The sequence below is a fragment of the Triticum urartu genome, chromosome 2A (genome assembly GCF_056163025.1).
Source record: "Triticum urartu cultivar PI428250 chromosome 2A, HENAU_Tu73, whole genome shotgun sequence".
Taxonomy (NCBI): Eukaryota; Viridiplantae; Streptophyta; class Magnoliopsida; order Poales; family Poaceae; genus Triticum; species Triticum urartu.
In genome coordinates, this window is record NC_141874.1 from 52,362,459 (window position 1) to 52,389,237 (window position 26,779).

The 26,779-nt window shown below is 46.4% G+C and overlaps 1 protein-coding gene across 1 annotated transcript; it reads right to left on the minus strand.

Moving 5' to 3' along the window:
- Window positions 1-8,070: 8,070 nt before the first annotated feature.
- LOC147983634 (mitochondrial import inner membrane translocase subunit TIM17-2-like) lies at window positions 8,071-8,481 on the minus strand. The gene has a single exon (XM_087540804.1). The coding sequence runs from the start codon at window positions 8,479-8,481 to the stop codon at window positions 8,071-8,073; it is 411 nt and encodes a 136-aa protein (XP_087396930.1).
- Between the last annotated feature and the right edge of the window lie 18,298 nt (window positions 8,482-26,779).

Consider the following 26,779-nt stretch of genomic DNA (forward strand, 5'->3'; position numbering starts at 1 on the left):
AACAAAAACCCCAGCCACAGAAATGCTGATGCGTGGATGCCTATTGGTCTCGGTTGGTGCCACCAACCGGGACCAAAGGGTCTCCTGCCTGGGCTCCGCGCACAGGCCACGTGGAGGCCCATCTGTTCCGGTTCTGGATTGAACCAGGACTAAAGGGACATGGCATTAGTACCGACCCTTTAGTCCCGGTTCAGGAACCGGGACAAAAGGCCCTTACGAACCGGGACATCAGGCCCTTTTTCTACCAGTGCTCATCTTGTTATCCTCGATGGCAACGATGCAATACATGCCTTGCTGCCCCTTCTGTCACTGGGAAAGGACACCGCAAGATCGAACCCAAAGCTAAGCACTTCTCCCATGGCAAGAACTACCAATCTAGTTGGCCAAAGCGAACGGATAATTCGAAGAGACTTGCAAAGATAACCAATCATACATAAAAGAATTCAGAGAAGATTCAAATAATATTCATAGATAGACTTGATCATAAACCCACAATTCATCGGTCTCAACAAACACACCGCAAAAAGAAGATTACATCGAATAGATCTCCACAAGAGAGGGGGAGAACTTTGTATTGAGATCCAAAAAGACAGAAGAAGCCATCTAGCTACTAACTATGGACCCGAAGGTCTGAGGTAAACTACTCACACTTCATCGGAGAGGCTATGATGATGTAGAAGCCCTCCATGATGACGGCCCTCTTCCGGCGGAGCTCCGAAACAGGCCCCAAGATGGGATCTCGTGGATACAGAAAGTTGCGGCGGTGGAATTAGGTTTTTGGCTCCTGTTCTGATCGTTTGGGGGTACGTGTGTGTATATATAGGAGGAAGGAGTACGTCGGTGGAGCACCAAGGGGCCCACGAGGCAGGGGGCGCGCCCCCACCCTTGTGACCTCCTCTTTGACTCCTTGGAGTAGGGTCCAAGTCTCCTGGATCACGTTCTCGAAGATTTTATTCCGTTTGGACTCCGTTTGATATTCTGTTTCTCTGAAACACTGAAATAGGCAAAAAACAGCAATTCTGGGCTGGGCCTTCAGTTAATAGGTTAGTCCCAAAAATAATATAAAAGTGGAAAATAAAGCCCAATATAGTCCAAAACAGTAGATAATATAGCATGGAGCAATCAAAAATTATAGATACGTTGGAGACGTATCAAAGATTCAAAGTGATAGGTCATCTTCCTAATGGTGGATGCCGGTGTTTTTTATTAATTCTACTATTATTATTTTTGAGTCATTTATTGCTCTGCTAGGGTTTCATCGCCGGGAATTGCAGATCAGCAAGGTGGCACATGGCCCCCGTAGGGTGTGGTAAAAGTTTGGGCGCATAGCAAACAAGCCTCCTCTGAGGCCGCTTGTAAACCGCACCATCTCTGAGCTGGAGTCTTTGGGTATCGAGAGGGAACGTGTCCGGTTTGTGCAGGAAGTGCGGGTCCTGTTGCTCTGTTGGCCTCAAAACTTCTCGTGCTCTCAAAGGAGGTCATCGCATGACGTGTGTCATGCACCCGCATTTTCTGGACACGCGTGCAATATTTGAGAAATTTGTTGCTGTGCTAGGGTTTCATCGTCGGAAATTGCAGATCAGCAAGGCGGCACATGAAATCATGCCCAGTAGCGGCATGGGAAATACTTTGTGATGTCCTTGCGGCATGCCTAGCCTTTGCACACACGAAGGAGGGGCATGCCCTACCACTGGGTTATCGAAAGTACCTCGGTTACATGCCTGATGCAACAGCTGAAATCGTTGGAAAATCATACGATGTCGGAATTCCTCGAGAGCTGGCACGGTGTCATCACATGGCCCCTGTAGGGTGTGGTAAAAGTTTCGTCACATTTTGAATGAGCCTCCCTTGAGGCCGCTTGTAAACCGCACCATCTGCGAGGTAGTCTCTGGGTATCGAGAGGGAATGTGCCCGGTTTGTGCAGGAAGTGCAGGTCATGTTGCTCCGCTGGCCTCGAAACTTCTCGTGATCTCAAAGGAGGCCATCGCATGACACGTGCCACGCCCCTGCATTTTCTGGACACACGTGAAATATTTGAGAAATTTATTGTTCTGCTAGGGTTTCATCGCTGGAAATTGCAGACCAGCAAGGTGGCACATGAAATCATGCCTGGTAGCGGCATGGGAAATTCTTTGTGATGTCCTTGCGACATGCCTAGGCCTTGCACAGACGAGTGAGGGGCATGCCCTGCCACTGGGTTACCGAAAGTACCTTGGTGCCATACCTGATGCAACCGTTGAAATCCTCAAAAAATCGTACGATGCCGAAATTCTTCTAGAGTTGGCACGGTGTCATCACATGGCCCCTGTAGGGTGCCGTAAAAGCTTGGGTGCGTTTCTAGCAAGCCTAGCCTGAGGCCGCTTGTAAATCGCACCATCTCCGAGCTAGAGTCTCCAGGTATCGAGAGGGAACATGTCCAGTTTGTGCAGGAAGTGCGGATCTTGTTGCTCCGTTGGCCTCGAAACTTCTCATGCTCTCAGAGGCCATCGCATGACACATGCCATGCTCCCGCATTTTTCGGACACGCTTGCAATATTCGACAAATTTATTGGTCTGCTAGGGTTTCATCACCGGAAATTGCAGATCAGCAAGGTGACACATGAAATAATGCTCGGTAGAGACATGGGAAATCCCTTGTGATGTCCTTGCGGCATGCCAAGGCCTTGCACAGACGAGTGAGGGGAATGCCCTGCCACCGGGTTACCAAAAGTACATCGATGCCATGTCTGATGCGGCCGTTCAAATCTTCGGAAAATTGTACGATGCCGAAATTCCTCGAGAGCTAGCACGGTGGCATCACATGGCCCTTGTAGAGTGTGGTAAATATTTGGGTGCGTTTTGAACAAGCCTCCACTGAGGCCGCTTGTCAACCGCACCATCGCTGAGCTAGTCTCTGGGTATCAAGAGGGAAAGTGTCCGGTTTGTGCAGGAACTGCGGGTCACGTTGCTCCGTTGGCCTCGAGACTTCTCGTGCTCTCAAAGTAGGCCATCGCATGACACGTGCCATGCCCCCGCATTCCTCGGACACGCATGCAATATTCGACAAATTTATTTCTATACTAGGGTTTCATCGCTGTAAATTGCAGAACAGCAAGGCGGCACATGAAATCATGTCTGGTAGCGACATGGGAAGTCCTTTGTGAATTTTTTGCAGCATGCCTAGGCCTTGCACAAGTGATGCTAATTAATCAAATTTCCGAGAGTAGCGCTCGGCATGTATTTTTTTCTGAGAGTTGCTCTCGGCAAAAGGGCAAAACCTAGATATATTTGCTGACCTTTTCCTAGAGTGCCTCTCGGTACAAGATAACCTAGGTCCAGATTTGACTACTTTTCTGAGTGCCCCACCGACAGGCGCTCAGTAAAGGTAGCGTTGGACACTTAAACTGATTCCATGTTAGTCTCATTTCCCCGTGCCTCTTTCCCTCCTCTGCTTTCCCCTCACTGACTGGCGCCCCCAACCGACCGACGCCCCAACCCCCGCGGCAGTCTCCGGCCGGCCAGGCCCCCACCCCCGGCACTGAGCTCCTCCCTTCGATCGGCGCCTCCCACCGGCTAGCGCCCCCCTCCCCCCCGCACCCTGTGGTCGTCCCCCGACCAGCCGACGCCACACCCCTGCCCCATGGGGGGCCCGACCGACCGGCGCCCCCACCCCGCGGCACCCCCATCGAGCTCCTCCCTCCGGTCTACTTGGTGACCTCCCCCTCCTCTCTCCATGTGTGGATGTATGTATAGATGGATGAATTTTTTTATGATGCATACATAAATGCATAAATAGATGGATAGATGCATGCATAGATAGATGGATGAATAGATGTATGGATTGATAGATAGATGGATGCTATGTAGATAAAAAATTCTTTATAAAAATATATAGATAATTTTTTTTGCGAGAAAACTTCCAATCTATTCATCTTCAATCATGGCCGTACAACGAACACCAAAAATAAAAATTACATCCAGATCCGTAGACCACCTAGCGACGACTACAAGCACTAAAGCGAGTTGAAGGCGCGCCGCCATCATCGCCCCTCCATCGCCGGACTCGGGCACAACTTGTTGTAGTGGACAGTCAGGAAGTCGTCGTGCTAAGGCCCCATAGGAGCAGCACCCTAGAATAGCAACAACCGCTGATGAAAAATAACATAGATAATTTTTTATGATGTTGTATTCATGGATGCTATGTGTGGATGTATGTATGGATTGTTTGTTGTTTACATCTATTAGTTTTTGTTATTCTATGGATTCTTTGTAGTAATTTTTTGCATTAGCTTTTTTGTAGTAGTTTTATCTAGTCGTGGAACTAGTAGTTTTCTATAGTAGTTTTTATGTACTAGTTTTTATCTTGAGCGAGTGATGACCATATTTGACAGATGCGAGATGTTTTCAGAGGAATGGTACCGATTGTTGTTGTAGGGGGTCGCACTTCCTCTGTTCCTCCTCCATGATCTTTTTAAAGTAGGAGGAGCAGAGGAAGAGCGACCATCGCTCACAGTCGATGAGACTTGTTCTTGGAGGAAGAAAACTAATTTTTGACGATGACGGTCGATCAGGGGAGTTCTTCATGTGATATATATTTGTCACACACGATGGACTCGCCCAACTTGACCATCACTGATGACCCACAAGTATAGGGTATATATCGTAGTCCTTCCGATAAGTAAGAGTGTCGAACCCAACGAGGAGTAGAAGGAAATGATAAGCAATTTTCAGTAAGGTATTCTCTGCAAGCACTGAAATTATCGGTAACAGATAGTTTTGTGATAAGGTAATTTGTAACAGGTAACAAGTAATAAAGGTAAATAAGGTGCTGCAAGATGTCCCAATCCTTTTTGTAGCAAAGGACAAGCCTGGACAAACTCTTATACAAAGAAAACGCTCCCGAGGGCACATGGGAATTATCGTCAAGCTAGTTTTCATCACGCTCATATGATTCGCGTTCGATACTTTGATAATTTGATATGTGGGTGGACCGGTGCTTGGGTACTGTCCTTCCTTGGAAAAGCATCCCACTTATGATCAACCCCTATTGCAAGCATCCTCAACTACAAAAGAAGTATTAAGGTGAACCTAACCATAGCATGAAACATATGGATCCAAATCAGCCCCTTACGAAGCAACGCATAAACTAGGGTTTAAGCTTCTGTCACTTTAACAGACCATCATCTACTTATTACTTCCCAATGCCTTCCTCTAGGCCCAAATAATGGTGAAGTTTCATGTAGTCGATGTTCACATAACACCACTAGAGGAAAGACAACATACATCTCACCAAAATATCGAACAAATACCAAATTCATATGACTACTTATAGCAAGACTTCTCCCATGTCCTCAGGAACAAACGTAACTACTCACAAATCATATTCATGTTCATAATCAGAGGGGTATTAATATGCATAAAGGATCTGAACATATGATCTTCCACCGAATAAACCAACTAGCATCAACTACAAGGAGTAATCAACACTACTAGTAACCCACAGGTACCAATCTGAGGTTTTGGGACAAAGATTGGATACAAGAGATGAACTAGGGTTTGAGAGGAGATGGTGCTGGTCAAGATGTTGATGGAGATTGACCCCCTCCCGATGAGAGGATCGATGGTGATGATTTCCCCCTACCGGGGGGTGTTTCCCCGACAGAATAGCTCTGCCAGAGCCCTAGATTGGTTTCGCCAAGGTTCTGCCTCGTTGCAGCGGTGTTTCGTCCCAAAAGCTTGCTTATGATTTTTTTCCAGGGCGAAAGACTTCATATAGCCAAAGATGGGCACCGGAGGCCTGCCAGGGGGGCCATGAGGCAGGGGGCGCGCCCCCACCCTCGTGGATGGTGGGTGGCCCCCCTCTGGTGCTTCCTTCATCCAATATTTTTTATATATTCTGAAACTGACTTCCGTGAAGTTTCATGACTTTTGGAGTTGTGCAGAGTAGGTATCTAATATTTGCTCCTTTTCCAGCCCAGAATTCCAGCTGCTGGCATTCTCCCTCTTCGTGTAAACCTTGTAAAATAAATGAGAATAGGCATAAGTATTGTGACATAATGTGTAATAGCAACCCATATTGCAATAAATATTGATATAAAAGCATGATGCAAAATGGACGTATCAACTCCCCCAAGCTTAGACCTCGCTTGTCCTCAAACGGAAGCCGATATTGAAAAATATGTCCACATATTTAGAGATAGAGGTGTCGATAAAATAAAATACGGACATGAGGGCATCGTGATCATTCTTAAAACAGCAACACACACACACACACATATATATATGATTTCTTATGCTAACTATATTTATATGTTTCTCTATTGGCTTGATTGGATGGACCATCAAAGTACCTTGATCGTTGTGGGGAGGGGTGCTGCATATGCGGACGTGTAGGGAGCTGGAAGGAGGACAAGATCTCCCTAGATCATCTTCGCGAGGTGGAGTTTAGTGGCTTGTCTGGACAAGAGTGCCATGACATGGCACACTTGTTGATCCTGAGTTCACAAGCGCTCCAGAGGATGACTTTGATTGTTGAGGCATCTAGAGAGATCTCATGTGACGATAGTTTAGACGATGAAAGCCCGCCGCGGCAAAGAACGACCATGGATACATTGATGTTGACGCTTCCATGCCCAAGAGGGAAGTGGAACTCACGCGCTCCGGCTAATGAGGCAACATTAGAGTACGAGTGGATGCCAGAGCCATGAACACTCCTTTAAAGCAAGGCTAAACATTTTGACATCTCATGGTTTGCTACCAGTTTTGATCATTGGTGACTGGGAACCTTAATGTTCCTTGATTTAGAAAAATAAAGAACTTTGGAAAATTTAATCCATTATATGTTTTGAATATTGTGTGTTCAAACGTCGTGAGTTTATAGCACTGTTTTGGGCCCTACTTTTGTAAGACACTTATGTATTTCGGGCATTGTAGGATAAATGACAGTTGAAGTAGAAACCATCTATAATGCATTTCCATGTCATCTATAAAGAAGCACTAAGGGCTGTTCCACATTTTGGGTCGTCATTTTAGTAGTCCATGAAATACCGGTAGCAATTTTTTTAAAAAACATCAAGTAAATCCTCAAATGCCATCATGCATTAATGTAGAGAAGAAGCTCGGTGCCACAACAAAGAATGAACGAGACAAATAGAAAGGGACTAATCAATTCCAATTGCTCGGATTTTATGACAGCCTAACATGATTGTGCTAATAAACCTTTCAAATATATCCTCCCTCTCCGTTCCTAAATATAAGATGTTTTGGCAGTTCAAATTGAACTGCCAAAATGTCATATATTTAGGAGCAGAGGGAGTGGTTGGTAGCCAATCAATCGAGATTACACATCTCAGGCTTTGAGATCCCTTTCTATCTTTTTCTCCATTGTTGCAGCTCCCAAATCCAGGACAGTTATGATTTTTTTAGAAAAGGAAAGGACAGTTATGATGGGGTGGATTAGGGATCTTTCTGTCATATGTACATAGCCAGCGTGATTCTTCCTGAAACTTCTCCATTGTTTTTCTCGGATTTTGACCCTTTCTGGAAAATGTCGGGTGTGTTTGATTGCAAAGTATTTTTATAAATTATTCCAAGAATACTTTGGTATCTTGAAAAACCGTGGTTTCGAATACTTTGAGGTGTTTGGTTCCGGTTAAAAGTATTTTTGCAGTATTCAAAAAAGAGGCCCAGACTCTTTATTAAAAACTGAGAAAGAGAAAAGGAGGACGTTGACCAAATACTACAACACTGCACACTTTGATTGCCATTTTCCCAAACACACCACTGTTTTTGCAATACTTTAAGAAAACAATGTTTTCATAAACTACATATTGCTTTTTCTCGGCATAAAAACTGTAGTATATGTATACTGACTACTGAGGTTTTTTTTAAACATTACTGCCAAAATGAACCAAAGCTAAAAATATCAAGAAAAGGGCGGGAATTGTGGAGGTGCATTGAAGCTTTTGGAAGACTGGTGTATCCACTGTCGAAGCAACCTGGGCTGCAGTAAAGCTGTTGAGGAAGAGAACTTTACACAGTTTAAGCAAACACAGGTTCCCAGCAAGCTCGGAAAAGCAGCAAACAACAGCATCAGTCCTCGGCCATGAAGTGTTTGAGGCTGTACATAGCGATGCCCAGGACCCCACCGAAGGCCGCACCCTTGAGCCCTGAGAGGACGGCCGCGAGTGGCCCCCGACGCATGGAGCAGAGGGCGTTGGCGCCGCCCCAGGCGATGAGCGCGTTGATGGGGTCGTCCTCCTGGCTCGCGTGCTTCATGGCGCAGTGAATGGGTTCCAAGGCGGCAAGCCAGGCCGCCCAATGTCCGATACGGGGCGCGTTCGTGAGGACCGCCTGGGCGCCGCCGGCGAGCCAGCGGCCTTTGGAGTTGTGGAGGCCCTTGAGGAAGTAGAAGGCGGAGCCTCCAACGGCGCCAAGGATGAGGGTAAAACCCGCCTCCTTGACGATTTCCCGTAGCGGCATCTGCTCCGTCGACGTGCCCATCACGGTCGGTATCCGGCGGCGCAGGTGCACTACCACAATCGCCCCCTATGCCGACGGCCTTGGCCGTCGGCATAGCCCTGATTCCCGTCGGGACAGGTCTATGCCGACAGCCCCCGTCGGCATAGGGCCGTCGGCAACATATCCGTCGGCGTAGCCTGGGAGGCCGTCGGCATAGAAAGGTCTCTGCTAGCGGCAGCGCTACCGCCAAGACCGCCTCCACCTCCGCCTCCGCCTTCGTGGATCGGAGTGGTCGGGCTCCGTGACTCAAGAGTGCTTCAAAGACCACCGCCAACTGTTGATCCACCGGTTCCCTGGATGTTGAAAAGACATATTAACATGATATATGACTGTGTTGAAAGGCATGATATGCTTTGAGTGAATAGATTGAGGATGAACTAACCGGCGAGGGGCCAGCGTTCTGTGCCACAAACTCCTCAAAGGTAAGCAACCTTGGTTGTGGTGGAGGAGATGCTGCTGGTTGCAATTGAGGAACCTTGTCGGCCGCCATTTCCTGAAGAGCATACTGCATCCGGCGATTGTTCTGCTCATGGTATGTGTGGAGGGCCGCGTGCCATGCCATGGTCTCCTGGCGTGTGTACTCCATGTAGGCCTACAATATGACATGATGGAACTCATAAAACTACTAAATGCGGAAAATAAAGTGAGCAATGAAGATAAGAGGGAAAATACTTACAGATTGCCGCTCCTAAAAGAGGGAATGTGACTGTGCACTGGTCATGGGCGTGCTAGTGTGCTGGCTCAGGCTTGGGTCAATCCGACGGAGCTGTGTGTAGGAGATATTAGGAGTGATCACAGCATCAAGAACCGCCTCTCGACCGTGCTCCTTGGGCCCCATGCTCACCACCACCCTCTCGTCCAGATCCGCCGCAATGGGGTCAGGTGTGTCAGGATGTAACCTCAGATACCCATCGGAGTAGGCCTTCTTCCTCTGCGCGGTCTTTTTGCCGTAGTACTTGGGCTCGCCAGTCTTGGAGTCCTTCCGCGTATGGGCGATCTCCCATGCCTGCATGTGTGAGAGCGGCCGCTTCAGTTTCTCCTCCTGCAGCATCCAACAGAGGTTAGTCATACATAAGAAAGTGACGGTAAATAGAAGAAGAAGAATGTTTAATGGGGTTAGTCATACGTTAAGTGCCTTGTGGAGATAGTGGTTTCGGTTTCCCTGAGCATGTATTCCCTCCTTCCCTCAGTTAGCCTTGTTTTTTATTCTCGTAGCTGCCCAGGGGAACTGCCCCTGCAGACGGAGGACAAAGGGTTTTCATCTCGCGAAGAATCAGCAGTTGTGTTGTATATTGACTAAGCTAAATACCATTTTCACTACTTTTGGCCACAGGCGAGATAGAGTTCGGTTTCCTCTGTTGCCAGTTTCAATTCCAAATCATTTGCCGACATGCGGACTCACTTCTCTTTTATGGGATGACTTTTATTATCCAAGTTGTCTATTTACGTGGGTGAAAAGGGCCAACTACAAGACTATGACTACAATACAAGCCATGAGCGATAGCGCAGGAGAAAAGAGTAAGGAGTACCGGAAAAAGAAGATTTTGGACTTTCTGCCCACGAAGAAATAGTAGCATTTGCTAGAAGAAAGGCTGAAATGCCAACGGACCTCTGTCTATTCTCTAATTCACCCGATCCGATAGTACCCGTTTTTGGAACGTCCAGTGCCAAAGTCACTGAATGGGTAAGTCACCAATCCAATCCCTTTGACAAATCGGATGTCATATTAGATATCATATTCTATATATATATATATATATATATATATATAAATATCATAGATAGAATAGACATATAGAATTTTTGATCGGCAAATTCGAAGGAATCATTGAGTGAAAAAGGAGCAAATAATGACAAAAGACGAGACTCTACTAGTCTTCACTCTTGTGGTTTCCTCTTCCTCGGTTTCTGTTTTCTTATTCGGGATCTTGCTTCTCATGGTTCTCATCTTTGCACTCCATCCTCATCACACCAAAGATCCACCAATGCCACCCAGGACTCGTCTTTTCCATAACACCAATTTGGACACACCTACATAATGAAAGAATAATGGCATGTCAACACGAAACGGTGAAATGTACCACAAGGTAATGAAAGCATAATGAAAAATCTTTTATACTTACCGCCAAGTACTCGTGCCTCTCCAAGGTAATGCCCATCCTCCGCGCTTCTTCCTTGGTCATCTTCACACCAAGAGCGTCGTGATAGTATGTCGAGATGGCCACATAGCGCACCTGTACTGCATCTGGCGGGCCTTCTTCTTGCATTGGCGCAACACGATCTGGTCCGCTCTGGCCTTGTGCTCCGGAAGAACTCGATAGAGTTTCTACAATCATGCATGAAATAAGAATGGAAAAAGCCATGAGTTAAATCATTCATGAAACTAGAATGGACTTGTGCTTCTGAAGAGAACTCACCCAGAAAGTAGTGATCACGGCCTTGGCATGGGTCTCATGGTCCGCATGGAGGGCCGCTTCCCAGTGGTCCCAGCTTGTGGCCAAAACCCGACGGTCCAGGTGCCTGACTGGATCCGGACAGTACAACCCCGGCCAATATAACTTCAGCAAGACGATGATGAGGCCAACTTGGGAATACGGACCCCTTTAGAATATATCCAGTTGCTGCAAAAGAATGAACTATTAGCATGTGACAAGCAAAATAAATAACAACCGGAATGAGCATGTGACAAGCAAAATAATGAAATTATTATAAAGTGTCACTTACTCTTTCCCCGTGGGCTCAATGAGCCACTTCTGCTCCTCAATAGTAGGAACCTGCTTTGGTAGCTTTGCGTTACCATGCAGTCACCCCTTTTTGTCAACCCCCTTCCCACCACCACCATCATCCCCGCCACCACCCTCCTCCTCGCCTGCCTCCCCCTTCCCAACCTCCTCCTCCTCCTCGTCGTCCTCCTCCTCCTCGCCTGCCTCCTCCTCCACCTCCTCCACGGCCCCATCCCGAACCTCCTCCTCCTCCTCGTCCTCCTCCTCCTCCTCACCAGAGGGTACCTCACTAGAGGAGGGCCTCGAAGACAACACCCCTAAGTCGGTGAGGGTGCGCTCTTTCTGGCCGCGACCCCCTGTAGTGGCTCTCCCCCCACCACCTCGCCCTCTAGGGGCTCTCCCCCCGCCCCCTCCTCCTCTAGGGGCACCTCTCCCTCGACCTCCCTGTGAAGAGTCATCGTCAAGTAGCCGGGGGAGGATTACGTGCTCGACCACTCCGACTAGGCAGGCCGACGACCTTGCGTAGGAAACCCACGCCTTCGGCCTTCCCCTTGCCCTGTTCCACGAACCTGCATTGAAAAGAGAATAAGAAATTAGTAAATTAATAAAATGAAGGAAAAGGCATGATAATAAGAAATAATAAACACATTAATAAAAAGGCATAAAAAGGCGTATTCCTAAACTATAGAAAAAAAGACTTGAAACATACATCTGCTAGAACCCATATGAATCATCACTGTTGTAACCTCTTTCTCGGTCCGTCTCATCATCACTATCAATCATATCATTTTCGTTGTCTAACTGAGGTGGAGGCTCTTCCTCGTCGTCAGCGTCTTCGTTTAACTTTTCTAGCATAAGTATGTCATTTTCATTGACAATGGTCTCACCATCATTCCGTGCATCGTCGTCGTTTGGATCCACATCATCATCACCCAATGGTCCAGCGTCATCATTTCTAACCACATCATCATCATCAGGTTGTTCTTGATAGAACACTCCCTCGTATGTCATGGGGTTAATCTTGTAGTAATCATCTTCATTCGGGCCCGGTAGCTTACCATGTGGCGACACCTTGAACACAACTTCCCAACCCTTTAGGTATTCTTTCTAGCATGGGTAAGGTAGATAATATACTTGTGTAGCTTGGGTAGCCGCAATGAAGAGATCGACTCCGGCATAGACGGTTGATGGTTTAACTTCGACCAAACCAATGGAAGGCGTATGTTTTACCCCCTCCCGCGGATCGAACCATCGGCATTTGAACACAGGCAGACTTAGGGTCTCGCGCCCCTGGCGGAATTTAATCATGTAGCCTGATGCCATCAAACTGTCGTCGCCGCCCGGGTAGACGGGCCCACGTGATATGCCGACGGCCGTCGTAGGTATATTTGAAGCAACGCCGACGGCACCCGTCGGCATAGATGGACATACGCCGACGGCCTTTCTACGCCGACGGCTTTGTTGGGGAACGTAGCAGAATTTTAAAATTTTCTATGCATCACCAAGATCAATCTATGGAGTCATCTAGCAACGAGGGAAGAGGAGTGCATCTACATACCCTTGTAGATCACGAGCGGAAGCGTTCAATAGAACGAGGTTGATGGAGTCGTACTCGACGTGATTCAAATCACCGATGACCAAGTGCCGAATGGACAGCACCTCCGCGTTCAACACACATACGGTTGGGAAGACGTCTCCTCCAACTTGATCCAGAAAGGGGGAAGGAGAGGTTGATGAAGATCCAGCAGCACGACGGTGTGGTGGTGGAAGCAACGGTGATCTCGGCAGGGCTTCGCCAAGCGCTGGGAGACGGAGGAGTGTCACGGGAAGGAGAGGGAGAGGCCAGGGGCTTGGGTGCGCAGCCCTCCCTCCCCCCACTATATATAGGGTGCCTAGGGGGGCGCCGGCCCTAGGAGATCCAATCTCCTATGGGGGGGCGCCGGCCAAAGGGGGTGCCTTGCCCCCCAAGGCAAGGGTGGCGCCCCCCACCCCTAGGGTTTCCAACCCTAGGCGCAGGGGAGGCCCAAGGGGGGCGCACCAGCCCACTAGGGGCTGGTTCCCCTCCCACTTCAGCCCATGGGGCCCTCCGGGATAGGTGGCCCCACCCGGTGGACCCCCGGGACCCTTCCGGTGGTCCCGGTACAATACCGGTGACCCCCGAAACCTTCCTGATGGCCGAAACTGGACTTCCTATATATGAATCTTTACCTCCGGACCATTCCGGAACTCCTCGTGACGTCCGGGATCTCATCCGGGACTCCGAACAACTTTCGGATTACCGTGTGCTAATATCTCTACAACCCTAGTGTCACCGAACACACTCCTACGGGTTCGGGAACCATGCAGACATGACCGAGACACCTCTCCGGCCAATAACCAATAGCGGGATCTGGATACCCATATTGGCTCCCACATGTTCCATGATGATCTCATCGGATGAACCACGATGTCGGGGATTCGATCAATTCCGTATTCAATTCCCTTTGTCAATCGGTATGTTACTTGCCCGAGATTCGATCGTCGGTATCCCAATACCTTGTTCAATCTCGTTACCGGCAAGTCACTTTACTCGTTCTGTAACGCATGATCCCCTGACTAACTGCTTAGTCACATTGAGCTCGTTATGATGATGCATTACCAAGTGGGCCCAGAGATACCTCTCCGTCATACGGAGTGACAAATCCCAGTCTCGATTCGTGCCAACCCAACAGACACTTTCGGAGATACCTGTAGTGCACCTTTATAGCCACCCAGTTACGTTGTGACGTTTGGTACACCCAAAGCACTCCTATGGTATCCGGGAGTTGCACAATCTCATGGTCTAAGGAAATGATACTTGACATTAGAAAAGCTTTAGCATACGAACTACACGATCTTGTGCTAGGCTTAGGATTGGGTCTTGTCCATCACATCATTCTCCTAATGATGTGATCCCGTTATCAACGACATCCAATGTCCATGGTCAGGAAACTGTAACCATCTATTGATCAACGAGCTAGTCAACTAGAGGCTTACTAGGGACATGGTGTTGTCTATGTATCCACACATGTATCTGAGTTTCCTATCAATACAATTCTAGCATGGATAATAAACGATTATCATGAACAATGAAATATAATATAATAACAACCAATTTATTATCGCCTCTAGGGCATATTTCCAACAGTCTCCCACTTGCACTAGAGTCAATAATCTAGTTCACATCGCCATGTGATTAACACTCACAGGTCACATCGCCATGTGACCAACATCCAAAGAGTTTACTAGAGTCACTAATCTAGTTCACATCACTATGTGATTAACACTCAATGAGTTCTGGGTTTGATCATGTTATGCTTGTGAGAGAGGTTGTAGTCAACGGGTCTGCCATATTCAGATCCCTATGTATTTCGCAAAACTTTATGTCATATCGTAGATGCTGCTGCCACGTTCCACTTGGAGCTATTCCAAATTGTTGCTCCATTATACGTATCCGATATCTCTACTCAGAGCTATCCAGATAGGTGTTAAGCTTGCATCGACGTAACTCTTTACGTCGAACTCTTTATCACCTCCATAACCGAGAAACATTTCCTTATTCCTCTAAGGATAATTTTGACCGCTATCTGGTGATCCACTCTTAGATCACCTTTGTACCCTCTTGCCAGACATGTGGCAAGGCACACATCTGGTGCGGTACTCACCATGGCATACCGTATAGAGCCTATGACAAAAGCATAGGGGACGACCTTCGTCCTTCCTCTTTCTTCTGCCGTGGTCAATCTTCGAGTCTTACTCAACTTCACACCTTACAACTCAGGTAAGAACCCCTTCTTTGACTGATCTATTTTGAACTCCTTCAAAAACATGTCAAGGTGTGCGTTCTTTGAAAGTATCATTAGGCATTTTGATCTATCTCTATAGATCTTGATGCCCAATATGTAAGCAGCTTTATCCAGGTCTTCCTTTGAAAATCACTCTTCAAACAACCGTTTATGCTTTCCAGAAATTCTACATTATTTCGAATCAACAATATGTCATCCACATATACTTATCAGAAATGTTGTAGTGCTCCCACTCACTTTCTTGTAAATACAAGTTTCTAGCAAACATTGTATAAACCTAAAAGCTTTGATCACTCCATCAAAGCATATATTCCGACTCCGAGATGCTTGCTCTAGTCCATAGAAGGATTGCTGGAGCCAGCATACCTTTTAGCATCCTTAGGATCGACAAAACCTTTTATTGTATCACATACAACTTTTTCTTACGAAAACTGGTAAGAAAACTTGTTTTGACATCCATCTGTCAGATTTCATAATCGAAAAATACAGCTAATGCTAACATGATTCCGACGGACTTAAGCATCGCTACGGGCGAGAAATTCTCATCGTAGTCAACTCCTTGAACTTGTGAAAAGACTCTTTCCCACAAGTCGAGCTTCATAGACGGTAACATTACCGCCCACGTCCGTCTTCTTCTTAAAGATCCATTTATCTCAATGGCTTGCCGATCATTGGGCAAGTCCACCAAAGTCCATACTTTGTTCTGATACATGGATCCTATCTCGGATTTCATGGCTTCTAACCATTTGTCGGAATATGGGCCCACCATCGCTTCTCCATAGCTCGTAGGTTCATTGTTGTCTAACAACATGATATCTAAGACAGGATTACCGTACCACTCAGGAGTAGTACATATCCTTGTCGACCTACGAGGTTCGATAGCAACTTGATCCGAAGCTTCATGATCACTATCATTAACTTCCTATTCAACTGACTTAGGCGCCACAGAGAACATCTTTCTGTGTTGCATCACTCTCCGGTTGAAGTAAAGGTTCGACAATCTCATCAAGTTCTATCTTCCTCCCACTCAATTCTTTCGAGAGAAACACCTTCTCGAGAAAGGACCAGTTCTTAGTGACAAACAATTTGCCCTCGGATCTGAGATAGAAGGTGTACCCAACTGTCACCTTTGGGTATCCTATGAAGATGTGTTTGTCCGCTTTGGGTTCGAGCTTCTCCGGTTGAAGCCTTAAGCATCGCAGCCCCAAACATTAAGAAACGACAACTTTGGTTTCTTGCCAAACCAATGTTCGACGTCGTCTCAACGGACTTAGATGGTGCCCTATCTAAAGTGAATGCAGTTGTCTCTAACGCATAACCTCAAAATGAAAACAGTAGATCGGCAAGAGACATCATAGATCGCACCATATCTCATAGGGTTTGATTACGACGTCCGGACACACCATTACCCTGTCGTGTTCCAGGTGGCTTCAACTGTGAAACAATTCCACAATGTCTTAAGTGTTTGCCAAACTCATAACTCATAAATTCTCATTGATTAGATTGTAGGAATTTGATCTTCTTGTTATGATGATTTTTAACTTCACTCTGAAATCGCTTGAACTTTTCAAACGTTTCAGACTTGTGCTTCATTAAGTAAATATACCTATATCTACTCAAATCGTCAGTGAAGATGAGAAAATAGCGATATCCACTGCACGCTTCAATTCTCATTGGATCACACGCATCAGCATGTATGATTTCCAACAAGTCACTTGCCTGTTTCATTGTACCTGAAAACGGGGTCTTAGTCATCTTGCCCATGAGGCATGGCTCGCATGTGTCAAGCGATTCAAAATCAAGTGACTCCAAACATCCATCGACATGGAGTTTCTTCATGCATCTTACGCCAATATGACCTAAGCGGCAGTGCCACAAGAAAGTGGTACTATCATTAATAACTCTACATCTTTTGGCGTGAACATGTGTATTACCACGACCGAGATTCAATGAACCATTCACATAGGGTGCATGACCATGAAAGGTATTATTCATGTAAATAGAATAACCATTATTCTCTAACTTAAATGAATAACCGTATTGCAATGAACATGATATAATCATATTCATGCTCAACGTAGACATCTGATAACATTTATCTAGGTTCAATACTAATCCCGAAGGCAGATGGAGCGTGCGATGGTGATCTCATCAACTTTGGAAACACTTCCAACACACATTGTCACCTCGCCCTTAGCCAGTCTCCGTTTAGTCCGTAGCTTTTGCTTCAAGTCACCAATAATAGCAACTGAACCGGTATCCAATACCCAGGTGCTACCAGGAGTACTAGTGAGGTACACATTAATAACACGTACATACTTTGTTGAAGTTGCCAGCCTTCTTATCTACCATGCATTTGAGGTAATTCCGCTACCAGTGACCGTTCCCCTTACAATAGAAGCACGTAGTCTCGGGTTTAGGTTCAACCTTGGGTTCCTTCACTGGAGCGGCAACTGGTTTGCCATCCATGAAGTTTCCCTTCTAGCCCTTGCCCTTCTTGAAACCAGTGGTCTCGTTAAACCATCAACACTTTATGCTCCTTCTTGATTTCTACCTTTTGCGGTCTTAAGCACCGCGAACAGCTCCGGGATCAACTCCATCCCTTGCATGTCATAGTTCATCACGAAGATCTAGTAGCTTAGTGATAGTGGCTAGAGAACTCTATCAATCACTATCTTATCTGAAAGTTTAACTCCCACTTGATTTAAGTGATTGTAGCACCCAGACATTCTGAGCACATGCTCACTAGCTGAGCTATTCTCCTCCATCTTGTTGGCAAAAGAACTTGTCAGAGGTCTCATACCTCTCAACACGGGCATGAGCCTGAAATCCCCATTTCAGCTCTTGGAACATCTCATATGTCTTATGGCGTTCAAAACGTCATTGGAATCCTGATTCTAAGCCGTAAAGTATGGTGCACTAAACTATTAAGTAGTCATCAGGATGTGTCTGTCAGGTGTTCACAACATCCACAGACGACGTTGTAGGGGTTTGCACATCGAGCGGTGCATCAAAGACGTAAGCCTTCTGTGTAGCAGTGAGGACACTCCTCGGACTACGGACCCAGTCCGCATCATTGCTTATAATATCTTTCAACTTGGTCTTTCTCTAGGAACGTATTGAAACAGGGAGCTACAACGTGAGCTATTTATCTACAACATATTTGCAAAGACAATTTAGACTATGTTCATGATAATTAAGTTCATCTAATCAAATTATTTAATGAACTCCCACTCAGATAGACATCCCTCTAGTCATCTAAGTGAAACATGATCCGAGTCAACTAGGCCGTGTCCGATCATCACGTGAGACGGACTAGTCAACATCGGTGAACATCTTCATGTTGATCGTATCTTCTATACGACTCATGCTCGACCTTTCGGTCTTCCGTGTTCCGAGGCCATGTCTGTACATGCTAGGCTCGTCAAGTCAACCTAAGTGTATTGCGTGTGTAAATCTGGCTTACACCCGTTGTATTTGAACGTTAGAATCTAGCACACCCGATCATCACGTGGTGCTTCGAAACAACGAACCTTCGCAATGGTGCACAGTTAGGGGGAACACTTTCTTGAAATTATTACGAGGGATCATCTTATTTAAGCTACCATCGTTCTAAGCAAATAAGATGTAAAACATGATAAACATCACATGCAATCAAATAGTGACATGATATGGCCAATATCATTTGCTCCTTTGATCTCCATCTTCGGGGCTCCATGATCATCGTTGTCACCGGCATGACACCATGATCTCCATCATCGTGTCTTCTTGAAGTTGTCTCGTCATCTATTAATTCTACTACTATGGCTAACGCTTTAGCAATAAAGTAAAGTAATTACATGACGTTTATGTTGACACGCAGGTCATAAATAAATTAAGACAACTCCTATGGCTCCTGCCGGTTGTCATACTCATCGACATGCAAGTCGTGATTCCTATTACAAGAACATGATCAATCTCATACATCACATATATCATTCATCACATCCTTTTGGCCATATCACATCACAAGGCATATGCCGCAAAAACAAGTTAGACGTCCTCTAATTGTTGTTGCAAGTTTTTACGTGGCTGCTATAGGTTTCTAGCAAGAACGTTTCTTACCTACGCCAAAACCACAACGTGATATGCTAATTTCTATTTACCCTTCATAAGGACCCTTTTCATCGAATCCGATCCGACTAAAGTGGGAGAGACAGACACCCGCTAGCCACCTTATGCAACTAGTGCATGTCAGTCGGTGGAACCAGTCTCACGTAAGAGTACGTGTAAGGTCGGTCCGGGCCGCTTCATCCCACGATGCCGCCGAATCAAGATAAGACTAGTAACAGCAAGCAAATTGACAAAATCGACGCCCACAACAACTTGTGTTCTACTCGTGCATAGAAACTACGCATAGACCTAGCTCATGATGCCACTGTTGGGGAACGTAGCAGAAATTCAAAATTTTCTACGCATCACCAAGATCAATCTATGGAGTAATCTAGCAACGAGGGGAAGGAGAGTGCATCTACATACCCTTGTAGATCGCTAAGCGGAAGCGTTCAAGTGAACGGGGTTGATGGAGTCGTACTCGTCGTGATCCAAATCACCGATGATCCTAGTGCCGAACGGACGACACCTCCGTGTTCAACACACGTACAGCCCGGTGACGTCTCCTACACCTTGATCCAGCAAGGGGAGAAGGAGAGGTTGGGGAAGACTCCATCCAGCAGCAGCACGACGGCGTGGTGGTGGTGGAGGAGCGCGGGACTCCAGCAGGGCTTCGCCAAGCACTACGAGAGACGAGGAGGAAGAGGGGTAGGGTTGCGCCAACAGGGAGATTGAATCGTATGTATGGCAGCCCAAAACCCCCACTATATATAGGGGAAAGGGAGGGGCTGCGCCCCCACCTAGGTTTCCACCCCTAGGGGTGGCGGCCAGCCCTAGATCCCATCTAGGGGGCGGCCAAGGGGGGAGAGAGGGGGGGCGCACCACCAGGTGGGCCTTAGGCCCATTTGAGCCTAGGGTTTCCCCCTTTTCCCTTCTCTCTTTGCCTTGGGCCCTGGTGGGGGGCGCACCAGCCCACCTGGGGCTGGTCCCCTCTCACACTTGGCCCACGCAACCCTCTGGGGCAGGTAGCCCCACCTGGTGGACCCCCGGGACCCTCCCGGTGGTCCCGGTACGTTACCGATAGCACCCGAAACTTTTCCGGTGACCAAAACAGGACTTCCCATATATAAATCTTTACCTCCGGACCATTCCGGAACTCCTCGTGATGTCCGGATCTCATTCGGGACTCCGAACAACATTCGGTAACCACGTACATACTTTTCCTATGCCGACGGCCGTCGTAGGTATATTTGAAGCAACGCCGACGGCACCCGTCGGCATAGATGGACATACGCCGACGGCCTTTCTACGCCGCCGGCTTTGTTGGGGAACGTAGCAGAATTTTAAAATTTTCTACGCATCACCAAGATCAATCTATGGAGTCATCTAGCAACGAGGGAAGAGGAGTGCATCTACATACCCTTGTAGATCACGAGCGGAAGCGTTCAATAGAACGAGGTTGATGGAGTCGTACTCGACGTGATTCAAATCACCGATGACCAAGTGCCGAACGGACAGCACCTCCGCGTTCAACACACATACGGTTGGGAAGACGTCTCCTCCAACTTGATCCAGCAAGGGGGAAGGAGAGGTTGATGAAGATCCAGCAGCACGACGGTGTGGTGGTGGAAGCAACGGTGATCTCGGCAGGGCTTCGCCAAGCGCTGGGAGACGGAGGAGTGTCACGGGAGGGAGAGGGAGAGGCCAGGGGCTTGGGTGCGCAGCCCTCCCTCCCCCCACTATATATAGGGTGCCTAGGGGGGCGCCGGCCCTAGGAGATCCAATCTCCTATGGGGGGGCGCCGGCCAAAGGGGGTGCCTTGCCCCCCAAGGCAAGGGTGGCGCCCCCCACCCCTAGGGTTTCCAACCCTAGGCGCAGGGGAGGCCCAAGGGGGGCGCACCAGCCCACTAGGGGCTGGTTCCCCTCCCACTTCAGCCCATGGGGCCCTCCGGGATAGGTGGCCCCACCCGGTGGACCCCCGGGACCCTTCCGGTGGTCCCGGTACAATACCGGTGACCCCCGAAACCTTCTCGATGGCCGAAACTAGACTTCCTATATATGAATCTTTACCTCCGGACCATTCCGGAACTCCTCGTGACGTCCGGGATCTCATCCGGGACTCCGAACAACTTTCGGGTTATCGTGTGCTAATATCTCTACAACCCTAGCGTCACCGAACCTTAAGTGTGTAGACCCTACGGGTTCGGGAACCATGCAGACATGACCGAGACACCTCTCCGGCCAATAACCATTAGCGGGATCTGGATACCCATATTGGCTCCCACATGTTCCACGATGATCTCATCGGATGAACCACGATGTCGGGGATTCGATCAATTCCGTATTCAATTCCCTTTGTCAATCGGTATGTTACTTGCCCGAGATTCGATCGTCGGTATCCCAATACCTTGTTCAATCTCGTTACCGGCAAGTCACTTTACTCGTTCCGTAACGCATGATCCCGTGACTAACTGCTTAGTCACATTGAGCTCGTTATGATGATGCATTACCGAGTGGGCCCAGAGATACCTCTCCGTTATACGGAGTGACAAATCCCAGTCTCGATTCGTGCCAACCCAACAGACACTTTCGGAGATACCTGTGTGCACCTTTATAGCCACCCAGTTACGTTGTGACGTTTGGTACACCCAAAGCACTCCTATGGTAGCCGGGAGTTGCACAATCTCATGGTCTAACGAAATGATACTTGACATTAGAAAAGCTTTAGCATACGAACTACACGATCTTGTTCTAGGCTTAGGATTGGGTCTTGTCCATCACATCATTCTCCTAATGATGTGATCCCGTTATCAACGACATCCAATGTCCATGGTGAGGAAACCGTAACCATCTATTGATCAACGAGCTAGTCAACTAGAGGCTTACTAGGGACATGGTGTTGTCTATGTATCCACACATGTATCTGAGTTTCCTATCAATACAATTCTAGCATGGATAATAAACGATTATCATGAACAATGAAATATAGTATAATAACAACCAATTTATTATTGCCTCTAGGGCATATTTCCAACAGGCTTTAGCTGGGCCGTCGGGGTATGCCCATCTATGTCGACGGGGGCCGTCGGCATAGATTTGGCCGTCGGCAACACAAGTTTTTCTGGTAGTGGTGGGGCGATGGTGGCTTGAGTTGCAAGTTGGCGACGACGGCAACACATGCGCGACCTATAAATCAGGGACGTGGGGTGGCTTGAGTTTGGACCTCTCGCGTCTACCGCAAGACATCGACAATCAAAAGGTTGCGTACGTCTACGGTAGTCGTGCTGGGTTCCAAGTTTTCATTTTCCGAACAAGATTCTACAATAGATACCATGTAAAGAAAAAAAATCAAGATTTATACTTGCTCAATAATATGCGAGTATATTTGATATAATAAAATATTATATTATAGGACGAAGGGAGTATTTAATAAAAACTTTCGTAGGCGTAGGAAATTCTAGAAAACAAGAAAATTACACCCCGGTTATCAAAAAGCGAAAGAGACACAATCTCTAGCTTGAGCCGAAGACGCGTCATCGTTGTTGCTTTATCACCCAAGCCGTCCTGGCATGGTAATCAGCAGCCGGCATATTGACGCGGAAAAATTGCAATGGATTTAAAACAATAGTTTATTCTTAAGTAAAATCACATGAGAGAAGCTTCTCTAGATTGTCCCATATATGTTTTCTATTTTCTTTACTAAAACTATGCTAAGGTCCATGTGGACAAAGGCCTGAGAGAAGAAGCAACAATTTTGTAGTGTCATGGAGACACCGAATGGGAGAAAAAGAAACAAAAAACTATGTTTTTGGTCCCTCAGGTTCTCCAAAAATATAGACTGGGTCCCACAAGATTTTTGATATACATTTGGTCCTTCAAATCTCAAAATTGGATAAGTTTGTTCTAAAACCAGATTTTAAGCACGTTGATCGGGTCTGACCATGTTGACCAGGTTCGACTGACAAATGGTAAATTCAAAAAAAAGAGCAAAAATCAAAAAGATAACTCTGAACCAAGAAGCTTGGTTGCATGAAAATTTGTGTGGTGTTTTGACATCCGAGGAGCTCGCGGCAAAAAAGAACTAATTTTGGCTCACAAAAAAGCCAAATTTTGTTTTTTTTTCTAGAGCTTCTCGGATGTTATTTGACCACAAAAGTGTACACACACCAAGCGCACCCAAGCATGTTGGTTGTCACAAAATTTCAGAATTTGTTTGCTATTTTCATCGGTCAAAACCTGGTCAACATGATCAAAACCGGTCAAACATGGTCAAACCCCTGTCAACGTGCTTAAAATCTGGTTTTGGACCAAACTTATCCAGTTTTGAGACTTGAAGGACCAAATATATGCCAAAAAGTCTTGAGGGACCAAGTCTATACTTCTGGAAAACTTAGGGGACGAAAAACATACTTTTCTCAAAAAAAAAAACCACAATCACGTTGTTGCTGCAAAAAAGGCCCAAGGAACATCACTCCGAACCCCAAGGGTCGGCCTTCCATCATCAACACCGTTGGTTGCCCGCGATACCACCACCGCAAAAAGAGAATGAAGAAGAGGATCATTACCTCCATGCCAACACAAAGACATATGATGCACCCGTCTAGATCGAAAGGACCAAACCAACATAGAAACTTCCTCCCAAATCAAACAATGAGAGCCGAGAGAACCAGCTCTTAGATGGGAGATGTGGAGAAAATTCATTCATAGATGCCATCGCTGATGCCACGTCACTGGATCTCCTAAAATATAGACCGGGTCCCACAAGATTTTTGGTATACATTTGGTCCTTCAAATCTCAAAACTGGATAAGTTTGATCTAAAACCAGATTTTAAGCACGTTGATCGGGTCTGGCCAAGTTTGACCATGTTGACCAGGTTTGACTGAAAAATGGTAAATTCAAAAAAAGCGCAAAAAAATCAAAAAGATAACTCTGAAATTTTGTGGCAACACATATGCTTGGTTGCATGAAAATTTGTGTGGTGTTTTGACATCCGAGGAGCTCGTGACAAAAAAAACTTATTTTGGCTCACAAAAAAGCCAAATTTTGTTTTTTTTCTATAGCTCCTCGGATGTTACCTGACCACAAAAATGTACATGCACCAAGCGCACCCAAGCAAGTTGGTTGTCACAAAATTTCAGGATTTTCTTGAATTTGTTTGCTATTTTCATTGGTCAACATGGTCAAAACCGGTCAAACATGGTCAAACCCTGGTCAACGTGCTTAAAATATGGTTTTGGACCAAACTTATCCGGCTTTGAGACTTGAAGGACCAAATATACGCCAAAAAATCTTGAGGAACCAAATCTATACTTTTAGAAAACTTGAGGGAAGAAAAACATTCTTTTCTCAAAAAGAAACCACAATCACGTTGTTGCTGCAAAAAAGGCCTAGGGAACATCACTCCAAACCCCAAGGGCCGGCCTTCCATCATCAACACCGTTGGTTGCCCGCAATACCACCACCACAAAAAGAGAATAAAGAAGAGGATCATTACCTCGATGCCAACATGTGATGCACCCGTCTAGATCGAAAGGACCAAAACAACATCGAAACTTCCTCCCAAATCAAACAACGAGAGCCAAGAGAACCAGCTCTTAGATGGGAGATGTGGAGAAAATTCATTCATAGTAGATGCCATCGCTGATGCCACGTCATTGGATCTAGGCGAGACAGTCGCCGCTCGTCTATAGACTAACAAGCATGCAACCGCTCACGGCAAGATCAAGCAGGCAAAAACTAGTAGCTACATCACATCGACTCATAAATTCATCGTATGTACATATTTATTTATTTACAAGCAACTGAATATATTAAAAATGATTCCATCTCTTCCCACCTACTTATGTTATCACGATTGCATCTAAAGAAAATAGATGAGTGAAGGGTGCGTACAAGAAGTCATACTCAGGATGCGGATATTTTGCTAATCAGCAAAGAGGAATGCATGATAAAGTAGCAACATATCAACTGTGTTCAAAGGAAAGGAGGATAAACAAGTTAATAATTATCTAGACTGAATTCAACGAGAATGAATAAAGAAATACTAAAAGTAGATTGGTATCACACATGACTAGCAAGCTTTCCAACTTGGGAACTACAAGTGTGAGCGTTCACGCATTTACCTCTACATAGACAACCTCTACTAGAACAAGGTCACCAGGTTCTCCTTCCACCGGTCCACCCAACACCGTCGTACCGCTAGTGGAGATGAGGGAAGCATGTTAACGTTGGAGTCTGAGGCGACCCCTCTCTCCTCTTGCTAGACTTCTCCTAGCGCGGAGGGTGGAAGCGTTGGGGGTGTGCAAGCAAATGATTTCCTGATTGCCCTTAACAAGCATATAATATTAAAGTCAAGGTTTATTAAGGTTGACGCATTCTCCACCAGGAGCGCCAATCATGTCCAGGCTTCAAACAGTACATAAGGAGTTGCACGAGTGGGATAGGATGGTTCTCAAGGCTCCGCGCAAGAAAATAAAAGAACTCACACGAGAACTTCATCGCCTGCTGGCGGGTCCTATGGACGACCAATCTATACAGCGACAGCGTGAAATAACATTACAGTTGGAAGTAGCGCTAGAACAGGAAGAAGTGTACCACATGCAGAGGGGCAGGAGCAATTTTCTCAGGTATTGCGACCGTAACACAGCATATTTCCATCACAGTGCGTCAGCCAGGAGAAAAAAATTACTATTGTGAAGCTTAAGGATGCTAATGGCGTTGTTAGGGAAGGAAACGAGGAGATTAAGCCTTTGATACAGTCTTACTTTTTAGAGTTATTCACGTCAGAGGTTCTAGGGACTGATGAAACATTACTCTAGAGAATAAAACCTAAAGTTTCTCAGGCAATGAATGACTCCCTGCTAAAGCCCTACACAGCAGAGGAAGTGAAGAAGGCTATGTTTAGTATCGGTGATTTTAAAGCACCGGGTACTGATGGGTTACATGCAATTTTCTACAAAAAATTTTGGCCAGTTGTAGGCGATCAAGTAACGGAGGCGGTATCGGAAGTGCTCAATAACAAGGTTATTCCGGATGGGTGGAATGAAACAGTGGTGGTCTTTATTCCAAAGGTTGAATACCCAGAACTTATATCGCAATTCAGGCCAATAAGATTATGCAACGTCGTCTATAAGGTAATATCCAAAGTGTTGTCAAATAGGCTGAAAGTGTTGTTACCATATATTATTTCTTTGACCCAGAGCGCTTTTGTGTCGGGTAGACTCATTACTGCAATGTGTTAAGTGGCTTATGAGTGTTTCCATACAATTAAGAGGAAGAGGCAAGGAAATAGTGGCTTGTGTGCGGTGAAACTTTGACATGCACAAAGCATATGATCGAGTAGAATGGAATTTTCTTCGAGATATGATGATAAAATTGGGATTTGATATTTCTTGGGTGGAGATGGTTATGGCATGTGTTACCTCGGTTAACTACAGGGTTTGGTTCAATTCGGATGAGACAAAAAGTTTTACCCCTACGAGGGGGCTCAGGCAAGGGGATCCCCTATCCCCATACCTTTTCTTAATTTGTGCTGAAGAGTTATCCAGTCTACTAGCGCATGAAGAGGCGGTCGGTGGTATCCAAGGAATTAGGGTGTGCCGTAGTGCACCATCAGTTCCACACTTACTTTTTGCTAATG

Excerpts from the sequence above, each read along its gene's own strand:
- LOC147983634 (XM_087540804.1), bottom strand. The coding sequence starts at position 8,481 with ATGGGCACGTCGACGGAGCAGATGCCGCTACGGGAAATCGTCAAGGAG.